This window comes from Enhydra lutris, unplaced genomic scaffold, assembly GCF_002288905.1.
Source record: "Enhydra lutris kenyoni isolate GAN:26980312 unplaced genomic scaffold, ASM228890v2 scaffoldscaffold6, whole genome shotgun sequence".
Taxonomy (NCBI): Eukaryota; Metazoa; Chordata; class Mammalia; order Carnivora; family Mustelidae; genus Enhydra; species Enhydra lutris.
The window spans coordinates 30973341-30985738 of record NW_019154090.1 but is presented as its reverse complement, the minus strand read 5'-3'; the positions used below and the strand labels follow the sequence as shown (position 1 = coordinate 30985738).

Below are 12398 nucleotides of genomic sequence, written 5' to 3'. Positions count from 1 at the left end.
AGCCCCACATCAGGCTCTCTGCTCAGTAGGGAGCCTGCTTCCCCCTCTCTCTCTGCCTGCCTCTCTGCCTACTTGGGATCTCTGTCTGTCAAATAAATAAATAAAATCTTAAAAAAAAAATAAAGTCTGTAAATTAATTCTATACCCTTGCAGGCAGCATTATGCAACATAATGAAAGAAAGAGAAATAAGAAAACCTTCATACTATGACCCCTTCTGCCACTAACAAGCTGTGTGACCTTGAGCAAGTAAACTCTCTGGGATATGGTATCCTCTTCTATCAAATAATGACCTCTAAGATCTTTCTAGTTCTAATAACCAATGAGAACAATTTAACATTTTAATAAGATATAAATTCTTCTGGGGTGCCTGGGTGGCTCAGTGGATTAAGCCGCTGCCTTCGGCTCAGGTCATGATCTCAGGGTCCTGGGATCGAGCCCCGCATCAGGCTCTCTGCTCGGCGGGGAGAGGCCGTCTCTCTCTGCCTGCCTGCCTCTCTGCCAACTTGTGATCTGTCAAATAAATAAATAAAATCTTTAAAAAAAAAAGATAAATTCTTCTAATGAAATATCACAAATGTGTGCAAACACAAAACAATTCAAACAAAATCAGCTTTTTAAAAAAAGATTTTATTTTTAAGTCATCTGTACACCCAACGTAGGGCTCAAACTTAGAATTCTGAGATCAAGAGGTGCATGCTCTACCAACTGAGCCAGCCAGGCACTCCCAAAATTAGCTTTAAAAAAAAAACTAATTTAAAAAAACAAATTATAAGTAGTCACAAAATGGGAGCTAATTGAGTTTTTAAACTTACACACTTGGATCAATATAAATAAGAAATTTAAGGGGCGCCTGGGTGGCTCAGTGGATTAAGTCTCCGCCTTGGGCTCAGGTCATGATCTGGGATTGAGCTCCGCATCAGGCTCTCTGCTCAACAGGCTCCCTCTCTCTCCGCCTGCCTCTCTGCCTACTTGTGATCTCTCTCTCTGTGTCAAATAAATAAACAAAATCTTTAAAAAAAAAAAAAAGAACCATAGTCAAGGGCATCTGGGTGACTCAGTTGGTTAAGCATCTGCCTTTGGCTCAGGTCATGATCCCAGTGTCCTGGGATCTAGTCCTGCATCAGGCACCCTGCTCAGTGGGAGCTTGTGCACGTGTTCTCTTAAAACTAAATAAACTAGGGCGCCTGGGTGGCTCAGTGGGTTAAAGCCTCTGCATTCAGCTCAGGTCATGATCCCAGGGTCCTGGGATCGAGTCCCATATCTGGCTCTCTGCTCAGCAGGGAGCCTGCTTCACTTCTTCTCTCTCTGCCTGCCTCTCAGCCTGCTTGTGATCTGTCTGCCAAATAAATAAATAAAATCTTTTAATAAATAAATAAATAAAATTTTAAAAATTTAAAAAAGAACGATAGTCAAGGTTTACTGATTTTTCAATACCTGAAGTATTTCTCAATAAAAAAAGAAGTTGAAATAGAGCATTTCTCCTACATCTGTAGTTTTACAGCTTTTAAAATAAGATTTCATTATTTCAGGGGCGCCTGGGTGGCTCAGTGGGTTAAAGCCTCTGCCTTCAGCTCAGGTCATGATCTCAGGGTCCTGGGATCAAGCCCCGCATCGGGCTCTCTGCTCAGCGGGGAGCCTGATTCCTCCTCTCTCTCTCTCTCTGCCTGCCTCTCTGCCTACTTGAGATCTCTCTCTCTCTGTCAAATAAATAAATAAAATCTTTAAAAAAAAAAGATTTCATTATTTCAGTAATTCATTCTTAAAATCACAAAAACACTTTTAATTACTCACGACTGTCCTCAAACACATTATAGCTAGTGAAGTGAAGGGAAGATAACTGCATACAGCAATGCTGCTTCTATAACTAAACTAATTCTGAGCATCGAAAAATTCAGCAAGAAAATGAATTGAAAACACAGGTCATAGAAGGCCAAGCCCTATCTATAACACTTTCCTTAAAAAGTGATGAATAGCAAAAAACTACTCCAAACACTCGTAACTTGATGTTTTAATCATCTAACAAGAGTGGAAGGTGAATATTATTTTTTCTATAACACTATATTTCAGCCAGAAACAACCTTAGCTAATAGACTATCATAATGTGACAATTCCTGCCCTACCTCTGAAACACGCATATTCATTTAATACACAGGAATATCCTCTGAAACACATGCTACTTTATCACCTCCATTTTAGGGATGGACAAACAGGATTTACAAGTGCCTTGCTCAAAGTTACACAGCTGGTAAGTGGCATAGTCCCTGCTCCTAACGAGTGTCTTCATTTAAACTTTAAACTCCCCTTTTTAAATGATGTCACTATTTCCTCCCCATGCTGCCTTCATCCATCTACAAAGGAAGCCTTGAAACAAGTAAACCTCTAATTTAAGTAGCACCCCAGCACCTAAATACAGCAGAACCTTCACTATAACCTCTAAAACAAAGTCTCCTGTAATGCAAACCCAAACATAAATTTTAAGATGCCAATCTTTTGGCCCATGTTTCATCCTTTTCTTTCCTAACCTCCATTGGAAAAACACGGTTGGGCGGAAAGAGGATCATTCTCAAAGCTTAAATTCCAAGTTTCTTAAATTTGGCAACAATACTGTGCTTTGGGACTTTAAAATTATAAGCACGGTTCTCAGAGGAAAACATTTCCTTTATTAGCAGTTGGCTTTGAAAATTCCATTCTAGGATGCTAAATATAACCAAATACCTCTGACTTCTAATAAACACATTCTCCAGATTATTTTGAAACTAATGGTTGCCTGCTTATTTACAAAACAATTTTGCCACGACCATTAAGCAAATGGAACATTTTAAAGACTCTTTCAAATTTGTTCCAGTTCTTTTAATGAACTGACCTGGTATTATTTTCTGAATTCTTCTACTATGAAATAAGAAAATTCTCATTTCACAATTCATTTCTTTAAAGAAACAGCCTTGCTTTATTCTAATTTTCTTAAGTTTTAACATAAGAATATCAGCAAAGCCAGAATCGTGGAAATAGGTTTTTTAAACTATGAAATAGAGCATTTTTAAAGATTTTATACATTCATCAAAGGTACATAAAGCATTTCACAGTTCTTAAAATGTATCTTTATTATTAAAAATACCATACTTGGGGGGCACCTGGGTGGCTCAATGGGTTAAGCCTCTGCCTTCGGCTCGGGTCATGATCTCAGGGTCCTGGGATTGAGCCCCGCATCGGGCTTTCTGCTCAGCAGTGAACCTGCTTCCTCCTCTCTCTGCCTGCCTCTCTGCCTACTTGTGATCTCTCTCTTTCTCTGTCAAATAAATAAATAATAATAAAATCTTAAAAAAAAAAAAATACCATACTTGGTAGTTCAGAAATACTGAATAACAGGACAGGGGAGGAGCTGAGTGCCTTGTTCTGGGCTAATGGACTACATCAATCAGGTTTTTAACTGAATGCATAGCTGCTGTGTTTTAGGGAACAAGCACTTAGTGGAGCTCACAACCCCAGACATTCTGTCATTGTACAAGCATTTCAAGGGCAGTTGTAAAAATTTAAGGTACCTTTAGCTGGACAGCTCCTCAAGTTCTCCCTACCTAAAACATGGAATGAGAAAATAATTAAGACTCAACTGCAACTTTTTCTCTGGGAGATGGATCCAAGGAGTGGGAAAGGTAAAAACTTTCACCTCACAATCCCATGGAGGGGGGTGTTTGTTTTCACCAGTAAGTATGTCTATTACAAATAGCTTTTTTATAGCCCCCTGGCTATTTTGCCTTCTTTTGTCTCCCTGTCTTCATAGCTTTTAGGCCACAAAGTCCCATTAACATTAAATCTTAAACAGAGCTACCCAACCTCTAAACATCTAAATATTCATCAACTAATATATGCAGGATAGGGCAGAGTTCTTTCAGGCCCAACCAGAATATTTAATGGGAAGATAAGAGATTTCAAAGTACCATTTCTCTGAAACTGACCCCTAACCTTGGGCTGAAACCCTAAATTTTCTCCAAAATGTATTCTAAAAATTAATATGAAGAGTGCTCCTTGAATGATCTACTGTCAACAGCAGTAACAAAAAGTTTGCTTAACACCCTATTATCTTTCACCCCAAACATGCATCCTAGTATAACTGCTCTGTTGACAACCTATCCCCAAAGTTTGTGCTTTCTTCCTTCCTGGTGTTTTCCCCAACATCCCTTTCCTCCAGTTATCAAAATCTGCAAGCTACACACATAAGTGGGTGCTGTAAGGCCTGGGGTAGTCCTGGTGTAGAACAACAGGGATTGGTGGCCACAGCTGTTCCTCAGCTCCAGTCCCATGTTAATCAGGTCAGACTATGATGGCAGATCTTCCAATTATTCACATAGGCCTGAAATTCACACTGTTAGGAGGAACCTTGTGGTCTTTAAAATAGCATGTGAACCAAAGAGAACATATGCAGGATACCCACTGGCAACCCCCAAGTTAATTTGGGTGTTCCATTCTGACCCAGGCTCCCTCGCTCCATTCTACACATCACTGCCAGATCCATTTACCAAATACACTGCTCCTGAAGCTCGAACTATTACCGCCAAGTCTCAACCCTTACGCTGTCATTCAACGTCCACAGAACCAACCACTCTCAGCTTCCTCAACTCCCCTACACAAATCTTTGACTTCAGGGAAAGGTGTCTGTCTACTCCCCTCATCCCTCACCCCCGAACCAGCTGCGTCCCCGTCAAGATGGCCTCTTTTTTACCCTCCTGCTCTACCCCATCAATGCCCACACTTGAAGCAGGAAACCTACGCTGGGAGTATACCTTCCAAGACCTGCTGACGACGTGAGTCAAGAAACCTCTCTGCTTAATTTAAAGCCAATAGATCTCACTTTCAAGAAAGAAATGAAATCTCCTAAGAGGCAAATCCCATGGCCTTGTCCTGATAGCCGCCTCCTCGCCCAAATAACATTGTAAAGGGAAGCAGAGAGCCTTAGACCGGCTCAGATGAGTCTCCTGCCAAAGAAGGCTTTGCGGGGTCCCGATGTTTCCACACCAGGAAGGCCTCGGGGACGTGGGGGACTAGAACGGGACCCCAACCAACGCTGCGAGGCAGGTGGCCCCGCGCAACCTCCCGCGCGCTCCTTCCTGCGCCCCGGAGATGCCATCCCCAACCAGTCCCCGGAGCCGGGGTTCCGACCTACCTCCCCCTTCACGCGCTCCACCAAGCCCCCCACCCAAACACCCCCGGTGCTGCCCAGGGCCGCCGTCGGCCGCGACAAAAGGGTCAGAGAGCGAGACGACCCCTCTGCGCGCGGCCCCGCGGACCTCCGGGGGGCGCCGCTGCCCGGCCGCGCCAACCCAGACGCAGCCGCTACCTTGTCCTCGGGCGCCGCGTCCGGCTCGCGGGCCGCCCTCTGCCTCAGCTCGGTCATGCTTGGAGACCCCCGCGCGACTTCGCGGCAGGCGAGCAGCGCAGCCGCCGGAGCGGGCAGCTCAGTGCGGGCGCGCGCGGACTCCGCTCGGCCGGCCCCGCCTCGCCTGAGCGGCTCTCAGGACCCACCACAGCCCGGCCGCCGGCCGTGGAACTCTACCCCGCCCAGCGCCGCCGCCGCCCTTTCACCCGGGTGGAACACAGCCTGCTCCAGCGCCGACCCGCTCACTCCGCTAGGGAGGAGGGCCCCCGGAGCGAGCGCGCACGCGCACCGCCGCCATCACGGCCGCAGAGATCCACCAATGGCGCGAATGCTTCAGGGAGGCGAAGTTCTGGGGGCGGGGAGGAGTGGAACGGAGAAGCGTGCGTTGGACTAGCTGCGAGAGGAGGCGGGAAAAGGCGTGTGTTTCCTAAGGAGACTAGCCAATGGGAGCTCCGGCCTGACAGCGGAAGGCTGGCGCTGGCGCCCTGAATCCCAGGGGCAAAATGAGTAGCCGGGTCGAGAAGCGGCATCCTCCAAGCTGTAGCCTGGAGGATGGTGTTTGCTCTAGGCTTCGCGTTCTCCGAGGCCAGGGCTCGTCCCTCACGCATACAGGTAGACACTTGTTAAGCCCTGAAGTGGAAAAGCCCGAGGATCCCCCAGTGTAAGAGAAGACGCCCACGTGATAAGGAAGTGAAACCCAAACTTTAGTCGGCTTTGCTTTGCCAAGCTGTCTCTAGTACTTATGGTTAATTATGCTAGCCACTGAACTAAGTAATCGCTTTATCTCATTGAAGCTGCCGGGAAGCAGATACGATTTTTATTTTACAGATAAGATCTTCCACGGTTTTTCAAATTTCCGTCTTCTGGACTGTTGAAAGACCTTTTCTTGGACAGGAATGCTGCCTACTTCGTTCGCAGTCGATCCCCTGTGTACCTGAAATATACTTAGTACTTGAATGGATTTAAAAATTCTCCTAAAGGAAGGGCATTTGGGTGGCCTAGTCGGTTAAGCGTCTGCCCTCAGCTCAAGTAAGGATCCCAGGGCCCTAGAATTGAGCCCCCCGTTGGACTCCCTGCTCATTGGGAAGTCTGCTTCTCCCTCTCCCTCTGCCCCTCCCTCCGCTCGTGTTCTCATTTTCTCTTGCTCATTCTCCCTCAAATAAAATCATAAAAAAAAAAAAATTATCCTAAGGAAAATTAACCAAGGTCTCATACCTACAAAGTACCCACTAGGAATTAGAACACAGATACGTTTGTTACCAAAGCCCATGATAATCATTGCACATACTTCAGGCTTCCTAAATTCGTTGTTAATACCTGTGTTGTCAAACATTGATTTCAGCGGTCCCTATTCTCTGCTTTGTGAGTAATGTAAAACAAGTATGAAATGGGGTCCCTTCCCATAAGCATACTGTAATTTAACAAGGAGAGAAACCTGCGCAGGTAGGAGTTGCAATTTTGCAATTTTATGTTACCAGTTTTGACCTTAGCTGTGGGTTCTGGGTACAGTAGGGAGAATTCTGAGAAAAGCATTCTATTTTCTTGATTTCTGTAAGTATATTCCAAAGTTCCTGTAACTGCTTCACAGTGACGGTGAACTAGGTGTGGAGGAATTCTGAACTCCTGGTGTGCTTTGTTCCCTACCAACAACATTGCACAAATACTTAGTGGGTTTTGGCCGAGCAGGGGTGGACAGGTCGGACTCGACATACATGACAGACCACTCCTTTCAGTCCATAATTTATTTATAGAAAGAGACTTTGCTTTTGTATTTTATTTTGTCTTTTGTTTCGACCTTACAAAAGTAAGTAGCACAGTGATGGTAATCTTAAAGCTCTTTTAATCTCTGGAGGACTCTGACCACCATTTTGACCAATGTCAGTGGTTACTTCTTCATCTAAAAACCAGGCACCTCTTGAGTAAATTACCCCAGGTTTATTATCTAGAAGATGTAGGAAGGATGTAAACACAGAGAAAGCCACAAGGTCATCCTCTGAGATAGAGATAGATAGAGATGTATCCAAATCCTCACCCTTAGGGTATGTAATAGTGAAAGCTCACAACTAAACATGCATCAATCCTTCCAAATCAACTATTGCCTTTCAAACCTAGCCTAATATAAAGGAGGCTGGTAGAGCACTGCATATAAATCAGTTTCAGAATGAACAGTATGATTACTAGGTTGGATAAGCCCTACAGTTTGGCCGGAACAAACTTCTCAGCCATTGCTCTCAGCCCTCCCAGGCTGAGCTTAAACCAAGTACATTTCTGTAGTCAGTGCTTTAGAGAACAGGAAGCAGTATTCAGACCGGAGAAAGTCATACTAATAGGCCTTTAGGCAAGCTTTAGGGTTTCTCTATGTATAAACTCTAGAAAGAAATGAAAAGTAAAAATCTCCCCCTACCTCCAGCCCAAAGAAAATTTTTGATCCTTTTTTTTTTTTTTTTTAAGATTTTACTTATTTAGGGACAACTGTGGGGCTCAGTCGGTTAAGCTGCTGCGTTAGGCTCAGGTCGTGATCCCAGGGTCCTGGGTCCGAGTCCCACATCGGGCTCCTTGCTCAGCAGGGAGCCTGCTTCTCCCTCTGCCTCCGCCTGCTTGTGCGCTCGATCACTCTCTCTCTCTCTCTCTCTCTGACAAATAAATAAATAAATAAATAAAATCTTTTTAAAAAATAAAGATTTTACTTATTTATTTGAGAGAGGAAAAAAAAACAGACAAGCTGCGGGAGCAGCAGAGGGAGAAGCAGGCTCCCCACTGAGCAGGGAGCCTGAATTGAGGGCTCCATCCCAGGACCCCAGGATTATGGCCTGAGCTGAAGGAAGATGCTTGGCTAACTGAACCACCCAGCTGCCCCAGATCCTTACATCACCTTATACTTCCTCCTCTATCCCTGATTTTTCTCTTCTTTTCCTCATATTATCTCTTTCTTCTAGGCTCATTTTTTTCAGTCTTATGGCATATCTTGTTTACAGAGACTTCTTTTCATTTCATTCCTTGATTAGTTCCCATTATTTTTATAAAGATTTTATTTATTTGAGAGAGAGCAGGGAGCCTGACACTGGGCTCCATCCGAGGGACCTTAGGATCATGACCTGAGCCAAACGCAGACTCTTAGCTGACTGAGACCCCCAGGTGCTCCTCCCCAAGTGTTTCTAAGGGGCAGCTAGACTTGAGACTCACACTAATACATGATATCACCTTATAAAGAAAGTTGCCAGAAATTATATAAAATAGTTTACAGCATTTTCTCTCCCAACATTCATTAACATTTTTCCAATCAATAATACATGTCTGATAAAGTGTGGAAAATGCATAAATGTATAATGGAAAACATCAAAATCATTAGTGATACTATCGGCCATGGGTAACTACTGTTGTTATTTATATTACTGCATTTTCATTCTATTTTCTAGATGTAACAGTTTTAGAACATTGGAATGCAACTATTTATACCATTTCTTTTTTTTTTAAGATTTTATTTATTTATTTGTCATAGAGAGTGAGCACAGGCAGACAGAGTGGCAGGCAGAGGCAGAGGGAGAAGCAGGCTCCCTGCTAAACAAAGAGCCTGATGCGGGACTTGATCCCAGGACGCTGGGATCATGACCTGAGCCAAAGGCAGCTGCTTAACCCACTGAGCCACCCAGGCGTCCCTATTTATACCATTTCTTAACCTGACTTTTCTTTTTATCATTAAATGTTCTTTAAGAATGGTATATGAGGGGTGCCTGGGTGGCTGGGTGGCTCAGTGGGTTAAGCTTCTGCCTTTGGCTCAGGTCATGATCTCAGGGTCCTGGAATCAAGCCCTGCATTGGGCTCTCTGCTCAGCGGAGAACCCGCTTCCCCCTCTCTCTCTCTGCCTGCCTTTCTGCCTACTTGTGATCTCTGTCAAATAAATAAATAAAATCTTTTAAAAAATGGTATTTGAAATGCTGTGGTATTCCATTTTGTGATTTACCATAATTTACCTCATGACATTTGTTAGACCTCAAGGTTATGTCCAATTTTAGAGGAATTTTTATAATTCTGGAAGTTGTTTTTTTGTTTTTGTTTTTTTAATGTGATAGACTCCAGGCTTGGTATGGAGTCCAACACAGGGCTTGAACTCACAACCCAGAGATCAAGACCTGAGCTGAGATTAAAAGTTGGGTGCTTAACCAACTGAGTCACCCAGATGCCCCTCTATAAGATATATTCTTTTTTTTTTTTTTTAGGATTTATTTATTTATTTATTTATTTGACAGGCAGAGATCACAAGTAGGCAGAGAGGCAGGCAGAGAGAGAGGAGGAAGGAGGCTCCCTGCTGAGCAGGAAGCCCGACATGGGGCTCAATACTAGGACCCTGGGATCATGACCTGAGCAGTGGCTTTAACCCACTGAGCCACCCAGATGCCCCTATAAGACATATTCTTAAATGTGCTTCATCTTGGTAAGTACCTCTGATTACTTCTTTAGGAAAAAAAAACCCTAGAGATTGAATTTGGGTATCAAGGAATAAATAAAATTTTAAGACTTCCATACACATTACCAAATTACTACCAGAGAAATTATACAATTTATACTCTAATCTTCAATGCATAAAAGTGCCCAGTTCCTTGATTTCTTCCTAACAATTAATATTGACATAATTTTCATTAATTTGGTAGATTAAAATTCTGTCACCCTTTAATTTACTCTTCTTTGTTTTGTAATGTGGCTAACCATTTTGTTCATACACTTACTAAGATAGAGCCTTGGACACTGCAAGCTAGCTACTTCTGGCTTTTGTTTGGATGCATTAAGTCCCCTTTTCTCTTGATCACTTTGAACTGATTCTCTGTCATGGAAACATAAAATGTACTAACCAATACAATGCTCTTAGCCATACTGAAGTTTTAAAACTTAGTCATTAAGTAGTCATTCCTTAGTTTCATGGGGATTATCCTTTTATGTTTAGAAGCCTGTAGCAAGATCTCATACATATTTACCAAAAGACTTTTACACATCTTATTGGGCTTATATTTATTTGAAAAAAATTTTTAAAGATTTTAGTTTTAAAAAGGGGATCAACCCCAAGGTCAAGAGTCCCATGCTCTATTGACTGAGCCAATATTGATTTGAATTTTGAATTTATTTATTTGAACTTTAACTCTTTAATCTATCTGGAATTTATTTTGGTGAACAGTTGTTAGGAAGAGTCTATAGCTTTATTATTTCCTAGACATTTAGTCAAGTTTGATAGTTTATTTAATACATTGTTTCTCTCACTGATTGGAACAGTACCTTTACCAAATGTTAAAGTGATCCTCTTAAAACACAAATTAGAGGGGCACCTGGGTAGTTCAATGGGTTAAGCCTCTGCCTTCTGCTCAGATCATGATCTCAGGGTCCTGGGATTGAGCCCAGCATCTGCATCAGGCTCTCCGCTCAGCAGGGAGCCTGTTTGCCCCTCCCCTGCCCCCCCCCTCAGCTTACTTGTGATCTCTCTCTCTGTCAAATAAATAAGTAAAAGCTTAAACACACACACACACACACACACACACACACACACATTAGATCATGTCAAAGATCTTCTGATAATTTCCCCTTGCACTTGCAAAGTCCTATGAGCTGTCACTCCTGCTTTCCTTTGCAATGTCACCTTGCACCAGTCTCCCCTTTTATCAATGTGTCCCAGACATATCAATCTTTGAGTTCTATTATTATAAGTCAATTATATCTCAATAAACCTGGGGGAGAGTACCCATTAAAAAATCTTTGAATTGTAAAACAAACCACTACTGGAACATCTGCTAAAAAAATCTTTGAATTGTAAAACAAACTATTACCGGAACATCTGGCATCCTTTTTCAACATACTATTCTTTTCAGGCTTTCTTCCAAACAGCTAGCTTTTCTGATAAAATTCTACTACCTTGGAAGGACTTCTCTGACAGGTCATTGCCATTCATATGCCCTTATTTCAACTGATTGGGTGCCACATTGGTGGAGTTTAATTGCCATTCAAAATGGCCTTCAAAGTAATTACACTTAGATCTGGCATTAGACCAAAACGTAATTATGTAAGCAAAAGGCAAAGAAACAGAGTAGCCGAGTGTACATTTGTTTTTAGTGAAGCAAATGTTCCTCTCTGGAGTGAACAAATTCCACATTTCTTTTTTAAGATTTTTTAAAATTTATTTTATTTGACAGAGAGAGAGAGATCACAAGTAGGCAGAGAGGCAGGCAGAGAGAGAGAAAGGGAAGCAGGCTCCCCGCTGAGCAGAGAGCCCAACGCAGGGCTTGATCCCAGGACCCCGAGATCATGACCTGAGCTGAAGGCAGAGGCTTTAACCCACTGAGCCACCCAGGCGCCCCTAACAAATTCTGCATTTTACAAAGGAATGAAGACTCTAAGAGAACTAAGAAAGGAAAATATTCACAAATGGATAAACCTATTATGTTTTGATATTAAAATGTATGCAAAGAATAGTTTATCATACATAAGGCAAGAAAGTACCCGTATCAAAATTTATCAATGGGAAACCATCAACAAAATGAAAAGGCAACCTACTGAGTGGGAGGAAATAAATGCAAAGCATGTAAAGGATAAGGGGCTAATCTTACACAATAACAAAACCAAACAATTCAATTTAAAAATTGGGCAAAAAGTTTGAATAGACATTTTTCCAAAGAAGACATGCAGATGACCAACAGGCATATAAAAAGATGCTCAACATCATTAACCATCAGGGAGATGCAAATCAAAACCACAATGAAATATCACCTCACACCTATTATCAAAAAAAAAGAAAGAAAAAAACAAGTGTTGGCAAGGAGATGAATAAAGGGAACACTTGTGCACTATTGGTGGGAATGTAAATGGGTATAACAACAATGTAAAATTATGGATGTTCCTCAAAATATTAAAAATAGAACTATCATGTAATCCAGCAATTCTACTTCTGGATATTAATCCAAAGAAAATGAAAACACTAACTTGAATAGATATATATATAATTTGTATATATATATATATATATATATATATATATATATATACACA

At 42.3% G+C, this 12398-nt stretch overlaps 1 protein-coding gene across 1 annotated transcript in view; it reads right to left on the bottom strand.

Annotated features, from left to right (window-relative positions):
* Positions 1 to 5494, bottom strand: part of LOC111141792 (CDP-diacylglycerol synthase 2) — a 56781-nt gene extending 51287 nt beyond the window's left edge. Inside the window, exon 1 of the mRNA XM_022494609.1 lies at positions 5334 to 5494. Coding sequence (XP_022350317.1) covers positions 5334 to 5390 — 57 coding nt within the window. The 5' untranslated portion in view covers positions 5391 to 5494. The remainder of the gene's footprint in view (positions 1 to 5333) is intronic.
* Between the last annotated feature and the right edge of the window lie 6904 nt (positions 5495 to 12398).